Source organism: Lissotriton helveticus, chromosome 12, assembly GCF_964261635.1.
Source record: "Lissotriton helveticus chromosome 12, aLisHel1.1, whole genome shotgun sequence".
Classification (NCBI taxonomy): domain Eukaryota; kingdom Metazoa; phylum Chordata; class Amphibia; order Caudata; family Salamandridae; genus Lissotriton; species Lissotriton helveticus.
Genome location: NC_136073.1, coordinates 856,884,473 through 856,901,476, shown reverse-complemented (window position 1 = coordinate 856,901,476; position 17,004 = coordinate 856,884,473). Strand labels below are relative to the sequence as shown.

General features: G+C 47.6%; 1 protein-coding gene across 2 annotated transcripts in view; it reads right to left on the bottom strand.

The window, feature by feature from the left end:
• Window positions 1-17,004, bottom strand: part of KDM4B (lysine demethylase 4B) — a 374,991-nt gene that overhangs the window by 59,346 nt on the left and 298,641 nt on the right. For both annotated transcript variants that reach the window (XM_078669809.1, XM_078669808.1), the window contains exons 20-23: window positions 15,681-15,866; window positions 11,702-11,866; window positions 9,643-9,762; window positions 9,056-9,148 (exon numbers count right to left, since the gene is read on the bottom strand). In XM_078669809.1, the coding sequence (XP_078525935.1) occupies window positions 9,056-9,148; window positions 9,643-9,762; window positions 11,702-11,866; window positions 15,681-15,866 (564 nt within the window). The remainder of the gene's footprint in view (window positions 1-9,055; window positions 9,149-9,642; window positions 9,763-11,701; window positions 11,867-15,680; window positions 15,867-17,004) is intronic.

Here is a 17,004-nt window from a genome sequence, read left to right as displayed (position 1 = left end):
GGTGGTCCAGTGGACCTCTGTCTCCTTTCTTTCTTTCTGCTCCTTCACTCCTTTTTCTCCCCTTTCTATCTTTCACCTTTCTGCACCTCTGCTCTTTTGCGCCTTATTTCTGCCCATTTCCCTTTCTCTCCCTCTGCTCCTTCACTCGTTTTCACTCGTTTTTTTTCCCTTTCTATCTTTCACCTTTCTGCACCTCTGCTCTTTTGTGCCTTATTTTTGCCCATTTTCCATTTCTCTCCCTCTGCTCCTTCACCCGTTTTCACTCGTTTTTTTACCCTTTCTATCTTTCTCCTTTCTGCTCTTTTCTGCATCTCTGCTCTTTTGTGCCTTATTTCTGCTTATTCTCCCTTTTTTCTTTATCCCTTCTTTCCTCCCTTTACCTTTCCCCGCCGCTGTTGCCCCCGCGGCCCCTCCCCCCCCAGCACGACCGGCCCAATCCAGCTCCCCTCCCCGCTCCCGCCTCCCAGCTGTCCAGCCCTCCCCGACCCCTACTTAATGGCGGCCACTGAGGGGACAGGCGAGCAAGACCACTGACTCATTGTCAGTGAAATTGCTCTCCCACCCTCGCAGCTCCACCATTAAGTGAGGTGCCCCTGCCCCTGCACTCTTGAGTGTTGGTGATCGAGGCCCTCCTCCACCCGCAGGTTTCCCTGCGCCTCATCCCTGGTGGTCCAGTGGACCTCTGTCTCCTTTCTTTCTTTCTGCTCCTTCACTCCTTTTTCTCCCCTTTCTATCTTTCACCTTTCTGCACCTCTGCTCTTTTGCGCCTTATTTCTGCCCATTTCCCTTTCTCTCCCTCTGCTCCTTCACTCGTTTTCACTCGTTTTTTTTCCCTTTCTATCTTTCACCTTTCTGCACCTCTGCTCTTTTGTGCCTTATTTTTGCCCATTTTCCCTTTCTCTCCCTCTGCTCCTTCACCCGTTTTCACTCGTTTTTTTACCCTTTCTATCTTTCTCCTTTCTGCTCTTTTCTGCATCTCTGCTCTTTTGTGCCTTATTTCTGCTTATTCTCCCTTTTTTCTTTATCCCTTCTTTCCTCCCTTTACCTTTCCCCGCCGCTGCTGCCCCCGCGGCCCCTCCCCCCCCCAGCACGACCGGCCCAATCCAGCTCCCCTCCCCGCTCCCGCCTCCCAGCTGTCCAGCCCTCCCCGACCCCTACTTAATGGCGGCCACTGCGGGGACAGGCGAGCAAGACCACTGACTCATTGTCAGTGAAATTGCTCTCCCACCCTCGCAGCTCCACCATTAAGTGAGGTGCCCCTGCCCCTGCACTCTTGAGTGTTGGTGATCGAGGCCCTCCTCCACCCGCAGGTTTCCCTGCGCCTCATCCCTGGTGGTCCAGTGGACCTCTGTCTCCTTTCTTTCTTTCTGCTCCTTCACTCCTTTTTCTCCCCTTTCTATCTTTCACCTTTCTGCACCTCTGCTCTTTTGCGCCTTATTTCTGCCCATTTCCCTTTCTCTCCCTCTGCTCCTTCACTCGTTTTCACTCGTTTTTTTTCCCTTTCTATCTTTCACCTTTCTGCACCTCTGCTCTTTTGTGCCTTATTTTTGCCCATTTTCCCTTTCTCTCCCTCTGCTCCTTCACCCGTTTTCACTCGTTTTTTTTACCCTTTCTATCTTTCTCCTTTCTGCTCTTTTCTGCATCTCTGCTCTTTTGTGCCTTATTTCTGCTTATTCTCCCTTTTTTCTTTATCCCTTCTTTCCTCCCTTTACCTTTCCCCGCCGCTGCTGCCCCCGCGGCCCCTCCCCCCCCCAGCACGACCGGCCCAATCCAGCTCCCCTCCCCGCTCCCGCCTCCCAGCTGTCCAGCCCTCCCCGACCCCTACTTAATGGCGGCCACTGCGGGGACAGGCGAGCAAGACCACTGACTCATTGTCAGTGAAATTGCTCTCCCACCCTCGCAGCTCCACCATTAAGTGAGGTGCCCCTGCCCCTGCGCTCTTGAGTGTTGGTGATCGAGGCCCTCCTCCACCCGCAGGTTTCCCTGCGCCTCATCCCTGGTGGTCCAGTGGACCTCTGTCTCCTTTCTTTCTTTCTGCTCCTTCACTCCTTTTTCTCCCCTTTCTATCTTTCACCTTTCTGCACCTCTGCTCTTTTGCGCCTTATTTCTGCCCATTTCCCTTTCTCTCCCTCTGCTCCTTCACTCGTTTTCACTCGTTTTTTTTCCCTTTCTATCTTTCACCTTTCTGCACCTCTGCTCTTTTGTGCCTTATTTTTGCCCATTTTCCCTTTCTCTCCCTCTGCTCCTTCACCCGTTTTCACTAGTTTTTTTTACCCTTTCTATCTTTCTCCTTTCTGCTCTTTTCTGCATCTCTGCTCTTTTGTGCCTTATTTCTGCTTATTCTCCCTTTTTTCTTTATCCCTTCTTTCCTCCCTTTACCTTTCCCCGCCGCTGCTACCCCCGCGGCCCCTCCCCCCCCCCAGCACGACCGGCCCAATCCAGCTCCCCTCCCCGCTCCCGCCTCCCAGCTGTCCAGCCCTCCCCGACCCCTACTTAATGGCGGCCACTGCGGGGACAGGCGAGCAAGACCACTGACTCATTGTCAGTGAAATTGCTCTCCCACCCTCGCAGCTCCACCATTAAGTGAGGTGCCCCTGCCCCTGCACTCTTGAGTGTTGGTGATCGAGGCCCTCCTCCACCCGCAGGTTTCCCTGCGCCTCATCCCTGGTGGTCCAGTGGACCTCTGTCTCCTTTCTTTCTTTCTGCTCCTTCACTCCTTTTTCTCCCCTTTCTATCTTTCACCTTTCTGCACCTCTGCTCTTTTGCGCCTTATTTCTGCCCATTTCCCTTTCTCTCCCTCTGCTCCTTCACTCGTTTTCACTCGTTTTTTTTCCCTTTCTATCTTTCACCTTTCTGCACCTCTGCTCTTTTGTGCCTTATTTTTGCCCATTTTCCCTTTCTCTCCCTCTGCTCCTTCACCCGTTTTCACTCGTTTTTTTTACCCTTTCTATCTTTCTCCTTTCTGCTCTTTTCTGCATCTCTGCTCTTTTGTGCCTTATTTCTGCTTATTCTCCCTTTTTTCTTTATCCCTTCTTTCCTCCCTTTACCTTTCCCCGCCGCTGCTGCCCCCGCGGCCCCTCCCCCCCCCAGCACGACCGGCCCAATCCAGCTCCCCTCCCCGCTCCCGCCTCCCAGCTGTCCAGCCCTCCCCGACCCCTACTTAATGGCGGCCACTGCGGGGACAGGCGAGCAAGACCACTGACTCATTGTCAGTGAAATTGCTCTCCCACCCTCGCAGCTCCACCATTAAGTGAGGTGCCCCTGCCCCTGCGCTCTTGAGTGTTGGTGATCGAGGCCCTCCTCCACCCGCAGGTTTCCCTGCGCCTCATCCCTGGTGGTCCAGTGGACCTCTGTCTCCTTTCTTTCTTTCTGCTCCTTCACTCCTTTTTCTCCCCTTTCTATCTTTCACCTTTCTGCACCTCTGCTCTTTTGCGCCTTATTTCTGCCCATTTCCCTTTCTCTCCCTCTGCTCCTTCACTCGTTTTCACTCGTTTTTTTTCCCTTTCTATCTTTCACCTTTCTGCACCTCTGCTCTTTTGTGCCTTATTTTTGCCCATTTTCCCTTTCTCTCCCTCTGCTCCTTCACCCGTTTTCACTCGTTTTTTTTACCCTTTCTATCTTTCTCCTTTCTGCTCTTTTCTGCATCTCTGCTCTTTTGTGCCTTATTTCTGCTTATTCTCCCTTTTTTCTTTATCCCTTCTTTCCTCCCTTTACCTTTCCCCGCCGCTGCTACCCCCGCGGCCCCTCCCCCCCCCAGCACGACCGGCCCAATCCAGCTCCCCTCCCCGCTCCCGCCTCCCAGCTGTCCAGCCCTCCCCGACCCCTACTTAATGGCGGCCACTGCGGGGACAGGCGAGCAAGACCACTGACTCATTGTCAGTGAAATTGCTCTCCCACCCTCGCAGCTCCACCATTAAGTGAGGTGCCCCTGCCCCTGCACTCTTGAGTGTTGGTGATCGAGGCCCTCCTCCACCCGCAGGTTTCCCTGCGCCTCATCCCTGGTGGTCCAGTGGACCTCTGTCTCCTTTCTTTCTTTCTGCTCCTTCACTCCTTTTTCTCCCCTTTCTATCTTTCACCTTTCTGCACCTCTGCTCTTTTGCGCCTTATTTCTGCCCATTTCCCTTTCTCTCCCTCTGCTCCTTCACTCGTTTTCACTCGTTTTTTTTCCCTTTCTATCTTTCACCTTTCTGCACCTCTGCTCTTTTGTGCCTTATTTTTGCCCATTTTCCATTTCTCTCCCTCTGCTCCTTCACCCGTTTTCACTCGTTTTTTTACCCTTTCTATCTTTCTCCTTTCTGCTCTTTTCTGCATCTCTGCTCTTTTGTGCCTTATTTCTGCTTATTCTCCCTTTTTTCTTTATCCCTTCTTTCCTCCCTTTACCTTTCCCCGCCGCTGTTGCCCCCGCGGCCCCTCCCCCCCCAGCACGACCGGCCCAATCCAGCTCCCCTCCCCGCTCCCGCCTCCCAGCTGTCCAGCCCTCCCTGACCCCTACTTAATGGCGGCCACTGCGCGGCCGCTGCGCGGCCGCGGGCTGCGGGTGCGCCGCTGGTGCACCGAAGGTGCGTCAAAGGCAAGCACGTCTGCGCTCGTCTGCGACCCGTCCGCGACCAGCACCAGGAACCCTGGACCTCCGCCCCGCCAACGCTACGACCCAGCAGCACTCCACGCACTCAACCCAGGCTGCAACAACAACTGCAAGCTAGCATCACCAGCCGACACCCATGGACCCTTCAGCTGTCACCGCTGCCGGCACACCTGCAGCACCGCCAAGAACACGGATCCAGCACAACCCGCCCACAAGAACACAACCGAACCGAAGACCCTGCAATGCATCCTCCTCAACGTCCGATCCCTCCACAAACACGCCACAGAAATCTGGGACCTCCTCGACAGCACAACCCCAGACGTAGCATTCTTCACCGAAACCTGGACCAACACCACCTCGGGACCGGACATCGCCATCGCCATCCCCCAAGGATACAAGATCTCCAGGAAGGACCGCCCCATCCACCCAGGAGGAGGAATCGCCATCATCCACAAATCCAGCCTCCGCCTGAGCACACTCTCTGACGAGTCCACAGAACTGATGGAACACCTTCACTTCAAGATACTGGCCAGCCCCACCGCCGCCCTCCGAGGAACCCTCATCTACCGACCCCCTGGACCCCGCGGACCCTTCGCCAACTCCATTACGGACATTATCTCCCTGCAGGCCATCGCATCCACCAACTACACCCTGCTGGGAGACCTCAACTTCCACCTCGACAATCAACTGGACCCCAACACCACATCCCTCCTGGACAACCTCCACAACATTGGACTCCGCCAGATTGTGACCGAGCCCACGCACTCAGCAGGACACACCCTCGACCCCCTCTTCACTACAGGAAACTCCATCACCTTCAGCCACACCACCAAACTCCCATGGACCGACCATCGTTGCGTCCACTTCACCTTCAGAACACCCACCATCCACAGACACCAGCACCTGCTTCCACAAAGAAACTGGACCAAAATCACCGATGACCAGCTCACCTCCTCACTCAACAACTCCACTCCAACCATCGCGGAAAACGACGACCCCAACACCGCAGCCCGAACCCTGCATAGATGGATCTCGGACAGCACCAACACCATAGCCCCCCTCAAGAAAAACAACAATACCCGTGCCAAGAAAGCCAGATGGTTTACCACCGAACTTCGAGAGTCCAGGCGCACATGCCGCCGCCTCGAAAAGGCCTGGAGAAACACCAAATCCACAGAAGCCCACAACAACTTCAGAGCCGCCACCAACGCCCACCATCAACTCATCAGAGAAACAAGGAAAAAAGCGATTGAAGACAGAATCTCCACCCACGCACACAACAGCAAAGAACTCTTCAGCATCATCAAGGAGTTCGCCCAACCCACCAGCGAGTCTACCGACATCCCTCCCTCACAAGACCTCTGCGACAAACTCAGCATCTTTTTCCACCACAAAATCAAGAGCATCTACGACAACTTCGACGAAGACAACCAACACACTGAACCCTCACCAACCACCCCCGACACCCAGAAACCAGCGATTGATGACTGGACAGCACTCACCACCGAAGACACACTGAAGACAATGAAGTCAATCCACTCAGGGGCCCCCACGGACCCCTGCCCCCACCACATCTTCAACAGAGCCGCCAACACCATTGCACCCATGCTCCGCCAAACCATCAACCGCTCCCTGGCGACCGCCTCATTCCCCGACGACTGGAAACACGCCGAGGTCAACCCCCTCCTAAAGAAACCCTCAGCGGACCCCACCGACCTCAAAAACTACAGACCCATCTCCCTGCTCCCGTTCCCAGCGAAAGTCATCGAGAAAGCCATCAACAGCCAACTCGCCACATTCATTGAAGAACACAACATCCTCGACTCCTCCCAATCCGGCTTCAGAAAAAACCACAGTACGGAAACCGCCCTCCTCGCCGCAACAGACGACATCCGCACCTTACTGGACAAAGGAGAAACAGTAGCCCTCATCCTCCTCGACCTATCAGCGGCGTTCGACACAGTCTCCCACCGCACCCTAATACGCAGACTCTACGATGCAGGAATCCAGGACAAGGCCCTCGACTAGATCTGCTCCTTCCTCTCCAGCAGGACGCAGCGGGTCAGACTCCCCCCTTTCCTCTCGGACCCCACACCTATCACCTGCGGAGTCCCCCAGGGCTCCTCCCTCAGCCCGACGCTCTTCAACGTCTACATGGCTCCACTTGCCCCCATCGTCAGAACCTACGGACTCAACATCGTGTCATATGCAGACGACACCCAGCTCATCCTCTCCCTATCCAACGAGCCCAACACCTCCAGACGCAACTTTCGAGAAGGCATGGAAGCCGTCGCCAAATGGATGAAAAACAGCTGCCTACAACTAAACACCAACAAAACAGAAGTACTCATCATGGGCCCAAACCCCGACGCCTGGAGTGACACCTGGTGGCCCACCGCCCTCGGAAACCCGCCAACCCCCACAGACCACGCACGCAACCTGGGAATCATCCTGGACTCCGAGCTCAAAATGGACCGCCAGATCAACTCTGTCTCATCTTCCTGCTTCCACACCCTCCGCCTCCTTCGTAAGACCTTCAAATGGATCCCCCTCGAACACCGAAAGACAGTCACTCACGCCCTGGTCACCAGCAGACTCGACTACGGCAACGCACTCTACGCCGGAATAAACAAAAACCTCATCCGCAAGCTACAGAACATCCAGAACGCCGCCGCAAGACTGGTCCTCAACCTGCCAAAACACTGCCACATCTCCCAGCACCTGCGCACACTCCACTGGCTCCCCGTCGAGGCGAGAATCACCTTTAAGATGCTCACCCACGCACACAAGGCCCTCCACGGCACCGGACCAGCATACCTGAACAGCCGACTCAAATTCCACGCACCCCAAAGGACCCTACGATCAGCCCAGCTTTCCTACGCTGTGGTCCCCCGCACCAGAAAGACCAGATCGGGAGGCCGCTCCTTCTCCTTCCTCGCGGCCAAAGCATGGAACGCCCTTCCGCTCCACCTCAGACAGACAACATCGCTCCCCATCTTCGCAAGAAACCTCAAAACCTGGCTCTTCGACAGACCCCCTCCTTGATGGAATGGAACCTGCACCCCCCCCAACCCCCCCCCACCCCTAGCGCCTTGAGACCCTTACGGGTGAGTAGTCGCGCTTTAACAAACTCCTGATTGATTGATTGATTGAGAGTACTATGTATGTGGGTTTCAGATTCCTTCTGGAATCCATTTTCGTCATCTTCCTTCTTGATCTTCATCAGAGCTGGTGCCCAGCCAGTGTGTGTATGTGATTTTTCTTGTGTGTTTGGGGGAGGGGAGGGTGGGGGTGTTGCTCTGCCAATGACTTTTTTGGGAGAATTATATTTTTTTCATGGAGAAATTCACAGTAGACTTCATGACTGCAAGCTACAGGGGCGGGGAGCGGGATTCTTCCTCCAGTATCACTGAGCAGAAACTCTGGGAAAGCTGTAGGATCTTTACAACACAGGCCTTGTCTTTTCCTGACATTCAAGCCTACCCCCCACCCTTTGACTTAAAAATACCTTGGCCCAGGAATTAAGCTTTTTAGGGTGATGTTTATTTTCGAACAGCTGCAGGCCACTTATTTCTACCTCTGTTTTCTTATTAGATTTGTCCGTGTGATGGCTATGATAATTAAATGAATAATCCTCCCATCTGCTTGAGTATGCCTATCGGGTTAAACTGCAGTCATTGGTTTTTAGAATCAATCCTCAAAATGGTTGCCACCAAAACCCTCTTTTCTGATTGGGCCGGCTTGTGGGGTTAAACTGGGGTAATTAGTTTTCAGTCTTTAATTAAAACGTCAATTCAGACTGTAGGACCAACTGCAACCATGTTCCACTTTGGGGGTGCAGGTCTACCTAAAAGTGTTTTTTCTTCTGAGTAGCTGTAAGTCATGGGAGTTTCCTTACATTTTTTGTCACAATATTGAGGACAAAAATATTGACTTTCACAAGTATCTATTGCATAGTATAGACCTTCACTATATCGTAAAATATATACATGGAACTATACATTTACTGTTCTAACTGCACATATTCTTCATTTGGAGATAAAGTGCAAGCAGATACTGTGGACTTCTGAGGGGTGACCACAAGGAGAGATTTTAAAAAAATTATATGGGAGAAGTCCCTGTTTCAGAATAAAAAGTTACTTACATGAAAAGAGTTTTCCATCAGTTATCTTCGGTGTGATTTTTACAAAGACGTTTACTCTAAACTGAGGAACCAATGCTGCATGAACTGTTGCAAGTGGTGCCACCAAAACCTTGGGTTCTACTAAGATATGTACAGCTCTCTTCCTTTGGTAGTTGTGTTTGCAATATGAGTCCTCATCCCTTTCCAATGGGAATAATAAATGCAATTTCTGTAATCAAATTAATACATATGGGGATCTCCTTTTACTCTCATTTGCTGTGACATTGAGCGAGGGAATTTTAGGAAAGACTGACAGAAAAGCAGCAGCTTACCACCGTCATACATACCAAACGTGACTTCACCCTCTTCGGAAGCTGCTCCTTCAGAGTGAAGATTTCATTGCGCTTCACCATGACTTGGGAGCCATCCTCAAACTCTACCTGCATGAAGAAGACACTGGCTCAGCCATGAGAAGGAAGCATTGTACGTACCTGGCCTTTCGATAGTACACAAAAGGATGTTTGTTAGATAACTATCACACATTAGTTGTACAGGTTCTTCTAAGGAGGTGGAGTGTTTGTTAAGGAAAATTCTCACAAAGCCTATCATGTACTGGCCAGCAGCACACAACTCTTGTTAAATATGAGGTTACGTTTGGTGAACTTGAGGTAATGAGGCTGACTCTTTAAGCCAGGAGCATCTTCGTTAAGTCCCCAAGCCTTACAAATATGTGTTAAACTTTTTTTTCGTAACAGTAAATTTCCTACTATTGTCACAAGAATGTCAACCTGATTTTGTTTATCCATCAGTAGGGGGATGAAAAGCAAAATTATAGTCCAGATCTCATTACTACATTATTAAGATCCTGATTAATTTCAGAGTGGCTACTGTGGGGAGTGTACAAGAAAGAAGAGCTGATTTTGTTTTTCGTTACCTGGTAGATGTGGGAGATGCGGGCAGCGATGAATTTGGCTTTATAAAGGTTTCCATCCGTCCATCGGAGATCGATTAGCTCCCCCTCCAAGGGTGGTCCACGATGCACACAGTCTCTACTCTAAGTGCACAGAAACCTCAAGGCAATCAGTATACAAGACATGGTCAGAAAGATATAAGCACAACTTCCTCACTGCTAAATATTACACAAATGACTTCAGCTAGATAGCAGTATCCTGCACAAAATCAAGACTTATTTAACAGAATTCATACTAGCAACCGCTCACATATATATGTACCACTCTGACCAGGATTGCACCAGTATACTTAAGGAAGTGCAATCTCTGAGCTATGAAAACAGAAATTCTCATTGGGTTACATTATATATCCCACTGCTACCTTTGCTGTTTTATAACCTTGGAAACCTTGGGTCTGTTTGCTGGGATGCATTGTCCGTGTGTCATGGTCACTGTAGTGGATATTCTTTCTGTGGAGCCTTTCTTTCTGAAAAACCATGCTGAGCAGGAGGGCTCGGGATGTGGTAAAAAGGAGAGGGAGAACTAGGCTGGGGACTGTATGCACTTTACGTCCAATTATGTTGTTTCATGCTCTACCCAACTAGACGTAATAACATCCCTGGATATAAATGATTTCTTTTACCTTTCAGTTCCATTACCAATCCAAGGTTTTGGGACTCCGAATGCGCTTGGAGTTGTTCCCAATAGTTGTAGACGTCTGAAATATATTTGGATTATTTTTTGCTTCTCATTATAAAAATGAGAGTTGGCAAAGGCAGTAGACCCCTGGGTCTCACCAGTGCCTTCTGGTAATGCTGAACAGCAACAGGAAAATGCATCTTCTCCAATGCTCTACTGCATCGGAAAGGCGTGATGATGCAGCCACGTCATTTCATAGGTAAATACATGCATCGCCATGCATGCGTGAGTCTCACAAAATGATGAGGGTGCCCTTTTTTTAATTATTCATGATTGATCGGTGAATAAAAACAATGACATTTGAGTACACAAGGGGCAATTTGCTACCTGAACCTCCTAAAAAAATGAGATGGGAAGAAAAAAATGACAATGTGGCGGGGGGAGCAACAAAGGAGTGGGTGGTGTAGGGAGTAAAAAATAAAGCTGGGTGCTGTGGAACAACAGCACAGGAGGGTGAGAGAAACACTGGCGGCCAAAGAAGAAGCACTCAAGAGTGTGGGAGAAGCGAAAGAGGGAGAGAACTGTAAAACGCAAGCCCTCTCATGGAGTGTGTAATCAAAAAGCACACATTTAGTTTACTAAAAATTAGCAGGGTTAGAACTCAACCAAACAAGATGATAAGGAGAGTATAGTTCACGGGAGGGGCTAACAGAAGAAGAGGAGGGCAAGCCAACAATACAAAGCAAGAGTGAGTGACAAAGCCAACCAATAGGAAGCAACGGGCCGGCTGCAAGTTTTTGGAAGCAGGTCTTTCACAACAGACAGCTTGAGTTATTAGATAGGGGAGACGTAACAAAAGGCCTTGAGGTTTTAAGAATCATAGAAAATTGCTAATATTATTGGCCATGACTGCTGCTGGATGTTCCGCTTAATAACTGGAAATGCACAGGGGTGAGTGTAGGTGTGATTTTGAATGACTGATAAACGAACATTTATTGAGAAACAAAATTGATGGGCTGGCAAGTTTCTCAACCCACCTCCCCGTAACAGTGCTTACCACTTGCATTCCGAGCTGTCGGGGGGCTATTGCAACATAGAAGTAGGCATCATCTCAACATTAGTGGTTGTATATTTTACTGCCTTTGAAATGTTTTTTATGCCAGCCACTTCATGTATTAGAACACTATCTAGAGCTACAAAACGGTGATCAGTCGACTTGGGCCAAGACTTGTATTATATGAGCACTGGCTGTAATTCCCTTCCACCATCAATCATTTGCAATAGTATGTGCAGAGCAGGCATGGTTAAGTAACACAAGTTACACACACATTTAAGTCTCTTCTGCTGGAATAGTTTAGGATAGGAGCTTTATGTATCATCAGTAGCCATTCAACTACTTCGTACCGTTATGCTTTCTGGGAGTACGTTGTCACTGTATGAGCCGTCATCAAAGTTCACCTCGTAGAAGGATTGTGTAGCCATACCAATCACCTCACACTTGTAGTAAAGGCCATTGCGGTTCTTGGTGATCACTGTCTGACCCAGAGAGACTTCTTTACCAGACTGCAGCTGTGGAGACAAAAAAGAGTAACCCTGTCAGATGAGTGGACTCTTCATTATGTAGTTCCAATTCAGTTCACTTTTTTCTGACCTCCACATACTTTCAAGTATTTTTTCGGTAAATGATACTAACTTTTCGCCGTCAATTTTGTAAGTAGCAGTCAACCTCTCTCAGATAAGTGTTGGTCTCTGGACCCACATACAGCCTTGAGTCCTTTACTTTCCGATTGTTCCCCAATTAAGAATCCCCAAGTCATCTGGCGGGAGAGCAGAAATGTTCCCAGCAGTGCGCAAAGGATGGAGTCTTCGCCTGAGAAGCAGTTATTCTTTGAGGGAAACATCCTATCACCACAGAAAAGGCGGTTTCTTATTTGCTCATGAACACAGTGAGAATTACATCCTCCTCTTGGTGTTAGAAAGTATACAGCCCTTCCAAAGGACCAAGATTTTCATCTTTTATATCCCCTGGTGGGACTGTTTTGATGAAGTCCTCTGCAGGGTTTTCAAAACTGTACCAAGCTCCTGTTTTTTCTGTCTAGTTGTTTGTTTTTGCTGCAGAGAGCATTCCGATCTGCAAGTCCGATACAGCGTTTACATTTTTACTATGCTTTTTGTCAGATTCTAACCTGAGCATCTTCCCCAACCTTAATTGGGATTGCTACCACTCCCTTATGCCAATCATGTGAGAGGATTGGTGGTGTTGGTACAGATTTGTAGTTCTGAGGTGCAAGCCTTTTTTGGCTCCATCTCTGGTGCAGTTACTGCCATCCTGATCTCACGGGTAAAGGACAATCCATTTTCCTACAATTCGTCTGTCTTTCCATGTGTTGGGTGTGTGTATGTTTGTGGGTCCTGTAAGAGAGCATGGTTGGACGGGTCAATGGAAAGTGTCAATCTGGGGCACTGCTATCTGAACTAAAATAGCAGTCTTTTAGCAGGTTCTCCTTTTAAAAGTGTAACTTGGTTTGGTTATATAGTTGGAGTGCAGAGGTGTTTGTGATCCTTAGACACATGTAGTAAACGACAATATCAATTCTGAATACCGCCTTGTAATCAATAACTGTTCAGCGAGCCTAAGACTAGGCCTTAGGGGGACCCTCCAGCCTAGGCCTTAGAGGACCACTCACCCGAGACCTGTAGGCCTCAAGGTGAGGCCAGTGCTTCGAACTGCAGATCGGTCTTAAAAGGGAAACATCGTTTACATTGCAGTGTTAACACCACAATACCTTTACAAAGCGGGTATTACAACGCAAGTCATTACAATGACTTGCGCTGGATGGCGCTCTAACCTAGGGAATAGTATGAGTTACTATTCTAACACCTTCCCTACTGTACGTAGACTGGAGTTGGAATAGTAAATCATACTATTCCTAAGTCCAGCGCCCTCCAGCGCAAGTTGTTGTAACGACCTGCGTTGTAATGCCTGCGATGTAACGTGGTATATTCGTCTTAAAACCATTACCAACAACATAATATGCAAACCTTTTTGCCTCCCAGGGAGCCTTGGCACCTGGTTCAGCTCCAGCCTTCATTGTTCAACTGCAGTGATCAAGAATATATCATGAGAATTCTGTCGGGAAATAATTCTGTACAGTAAATTATTACTGGAACAGAGGCTCAATATGGTCATCTTTGTGCTCAAAAAATGGCACAAAAAAAGGCCCTCCAGTTTAAAAGTTAAAAATAAATCTTTATTCATAAACAGAACATGTCAATGTATCGAATAAGGGTGTTCCAGGAAGTGACCTATTATGGTGCAGTCCTCGTGAAGGTGATGTGCTTTAAGTGGTTGGTTCTCCTGCTGCTAGGCACCGTGAGAACCGCTTGGGGATGATTTGTCGCGCCATACAAATGTTAAATAAATAAATAAACAAATGTAAACACAGAATATAGCAAACCAAATGTTCAACAGCAAATGGTTAACTCTGTTAGCTCTATTTGTAACCTCATTCAATCGAGCATTTGATTGCGTAGCGTTCAAAGTTTCGACCCGTTTTGTTATTAATTGTGGTTGGGTCTTCATCGGGACAGACATGTTCTGAGGTAAAAGCTGGTGACCTGTCCGTGTTACATCATCAGGTAAATGGATCAGGTAAGATTCCTTTATTTAGTTTAGGACCCAAAGAAATGGTGTTCAACTGTTATTTAAGTATCTGGGCCCACAGCACTCCGCAATACTCTGATGCCTAGGAAACCCAAATGAAGAGCTGCGGCTCACAAACAGATCACCAATTGTTTTTCCAAATTGGGCGCGCTTGCTCCTTGCACCTTTATTCTGCATTGATAGGCATAACTGGGTTAGTTAGGCAGTACAAAAGCAAGCACTTTCCAGGCGAGTCTCTCACTAAGAATGTTATGCGCTCTCTATTAAGAATCCTGCAAAAGGTAATCTGAGCTCACTCTGCAGGGGTAAATGCTGAAACGTCAGCTCTTGGAGTCCTGGTGTGTGTCATTTGTGAAGCCAATACTTACCTCTCAAGCTTTTACAGGCAGTTAAACATTAAAATGAATCCAATCTCAGTTTGCCAGAGAGGTCCATTAGAGCTTTAGGGATGAAAAGTTAACTCTTAGTAATACCCAGCCCTGCCTCCTTGTGTAAAGTTGCTCTAGGAGTGGTTCATAAGCGGAATCTGCGAGTAGTAGTATACGTTCAAGAAAAATAGCCTTTCCTTTTGGAAATGTTCTTGCTGATAAATAGGTAACATTGCTTTAAGCTTTCACCTCATCCTACTACTTCCCCTCTTTTGAGGTGCTTAATTGTTTTTATAGTTTCTGATTGTATTGTTTTCCCTGGCTGAATCTTTATTTCAATGCTAACCTCTGTAAGGAATTGACAAAGTGGTGGCATTAGTGGTGCATTTGATCATACCCAACCACTTTGTAGATTACAATGGGTACCTTGTGTATCCTGACTAAAGTAGCACACAGTTGAATCACAACAGCTAACAAAAAAACTCTGTTCGGGTCAGATACAAGGAAAGGATCATATGAGGAATCTAATTCAAGATTACATGTACATCAGAAAGAATGTTGCAGACACTAAGTACCTTAATTGTTTACAATGTCTAGTATATTAAATATGAGTTGTTAAAACTATGGTTGTTACATCTAAGTTTTAAAAGTGGAAAAGCCCCCTAACTTCTAAATGTTTTGCAGATACCTGTGTTGCTCCAAAGTATCTATTGTATTTTTTCTTTAATTTATGTAGTGATGTTGTAAAAACATCTTTTTAACGTTCTACTTTCATTCTAAATCCCATCAATACATCTACATTTCAAGTTAATATCCACAAATAACTTGCCCTGGGCTTTAAAAGATGCTCATCTACAGTTGTAGCTAAGGTAAACCTCTTCCGTCTTCTTTTGCCTTAGCAGTGTTATTATGACGTGATTGTTATTCCCTTAAGAACTCTACAACCTGCTCCCACTCAAAGTGAGCTCAGAAAAGAACAAGTGTCCCAAAACATGTAGGAAAGCTTAATGTATCCAAGCCTACAGGTGGGAGTAAAGGTCAGGACAGATCTGTGAATGGGGAGAATGTTTATTGTACATTTTGGGGCCCTCGCAATTTCAGGGAAGAATGTAATTGTGCTATTCTACATGCTAGTTGGACTTAAACCTCTAAGACTCAAAGGAAAGAAATCATCCTGTGTAAGCTACATAATTTATGGAGATAGAGCAGCAGCAATGGCAAGACCCACGATAAAAACTGAAGGACTGAGCATAATTGCAAATTCCCATCACAAACATGAAATACAAGGAAACCACCTCATGCTGTGGAGGCGAATGCCGATTTGACAAATTCCCCACTGATTTCTACTCACCTTCTGATTGACTGTTTTATGCTTGAAACAGGTAATGGACACAACATATGGCCAATCATCAGGCTCCATGGAGACCCCAGCAGTATGGGCGCAGGTGACGTGGAAAGAGGTAGAGCACAATGGAACAGAACACTGGATGCACGCGCCCGAGCCCCGTTTCATGTGCTTCTGGCAGTATACACATCGCTGAGGAGAACAAAATAACACAAGTGAATGCTATACATTAGTGGTTCTTAGCATTATAACTTCTATGGACCCCCACTTAATCATTACTGGAACCCGGGTCCCGCTCCCATCATTATTGGAATCTGGGTACTCCAGCTGAGTCATTCCTGGAAGTCGGGAACCCCAGGTCTAAGCATTTTTGATGATTTGAACTACAAAACAATACACAAGAAAAACAGAAGCAAGCATGCATCAAACACACAAATTATAATTTTTTTAATGTAATCGACAAATATAAAAATAATCAAAATTACATTTCTATGGGATGGTTGGGGCTTTTCTAAATTCAACTGAGGTCATCAACTGAGGTCACTCATCATCCATACTATATTCTGTTTGATGCACTTGCTCTGCCCCCATGAATCGTTCTGAGGGTACTAACTCTGTTTTTAGCTCCAGTTTCAAATTCTTTCCCATTTACAAGACGTTTTGAATTTTCCAGTTTGACATGTTGCTTCTTTACCTATATACACTTGATTGATCTGTTAATATTTCTACATTTATTAAGCAGCCGTGGACCCACAGGTTAAGAACAACTGCTGTACATGTTTGCCAGAGATGTTTTTTGTTTTTAAAGTAATTATGTTTGGGTGTGTATCTGTAAATGATCAGATCAGTGTCCCTTTCCACAGGAAGTTGTGGGCCAGACATGCACTGCACAAACCAGTCAGAAGCATCAAAGACTTTGTGAGGCTTAAGAACAATCTAAAAGCACACTTGAGACATACTTAGGATATTGATGCTTCTCAGTCCTCCCCGGATTCCAAACAAACCAGCAGTTTTATTTCAAGTTTCTTAAAGATACAGTCCACTGTGTGTGTGACCTAACATTTTGATTCTAAATAATACGTTAAGAAACACTAATTCTTTGTGCGGACGGACTTGAATTGGACGATGAGGACTGGCAATCTGCTTTGTCCTCGCCCAAGGAAGTTGCCATTCCTGCTCGTTTGAGGTTCGTCCAACTTAAGATACTTCACCGTGTGTATGTAACTGGGCCTTGTCTGGTTCGAATGGGTTTTTCCTTGGATGGATTATGTAAACGTGGCTGTGGGATGTCTGGTTCCTTTCTCCACATATTGTGGGAATGCCCGGAGAT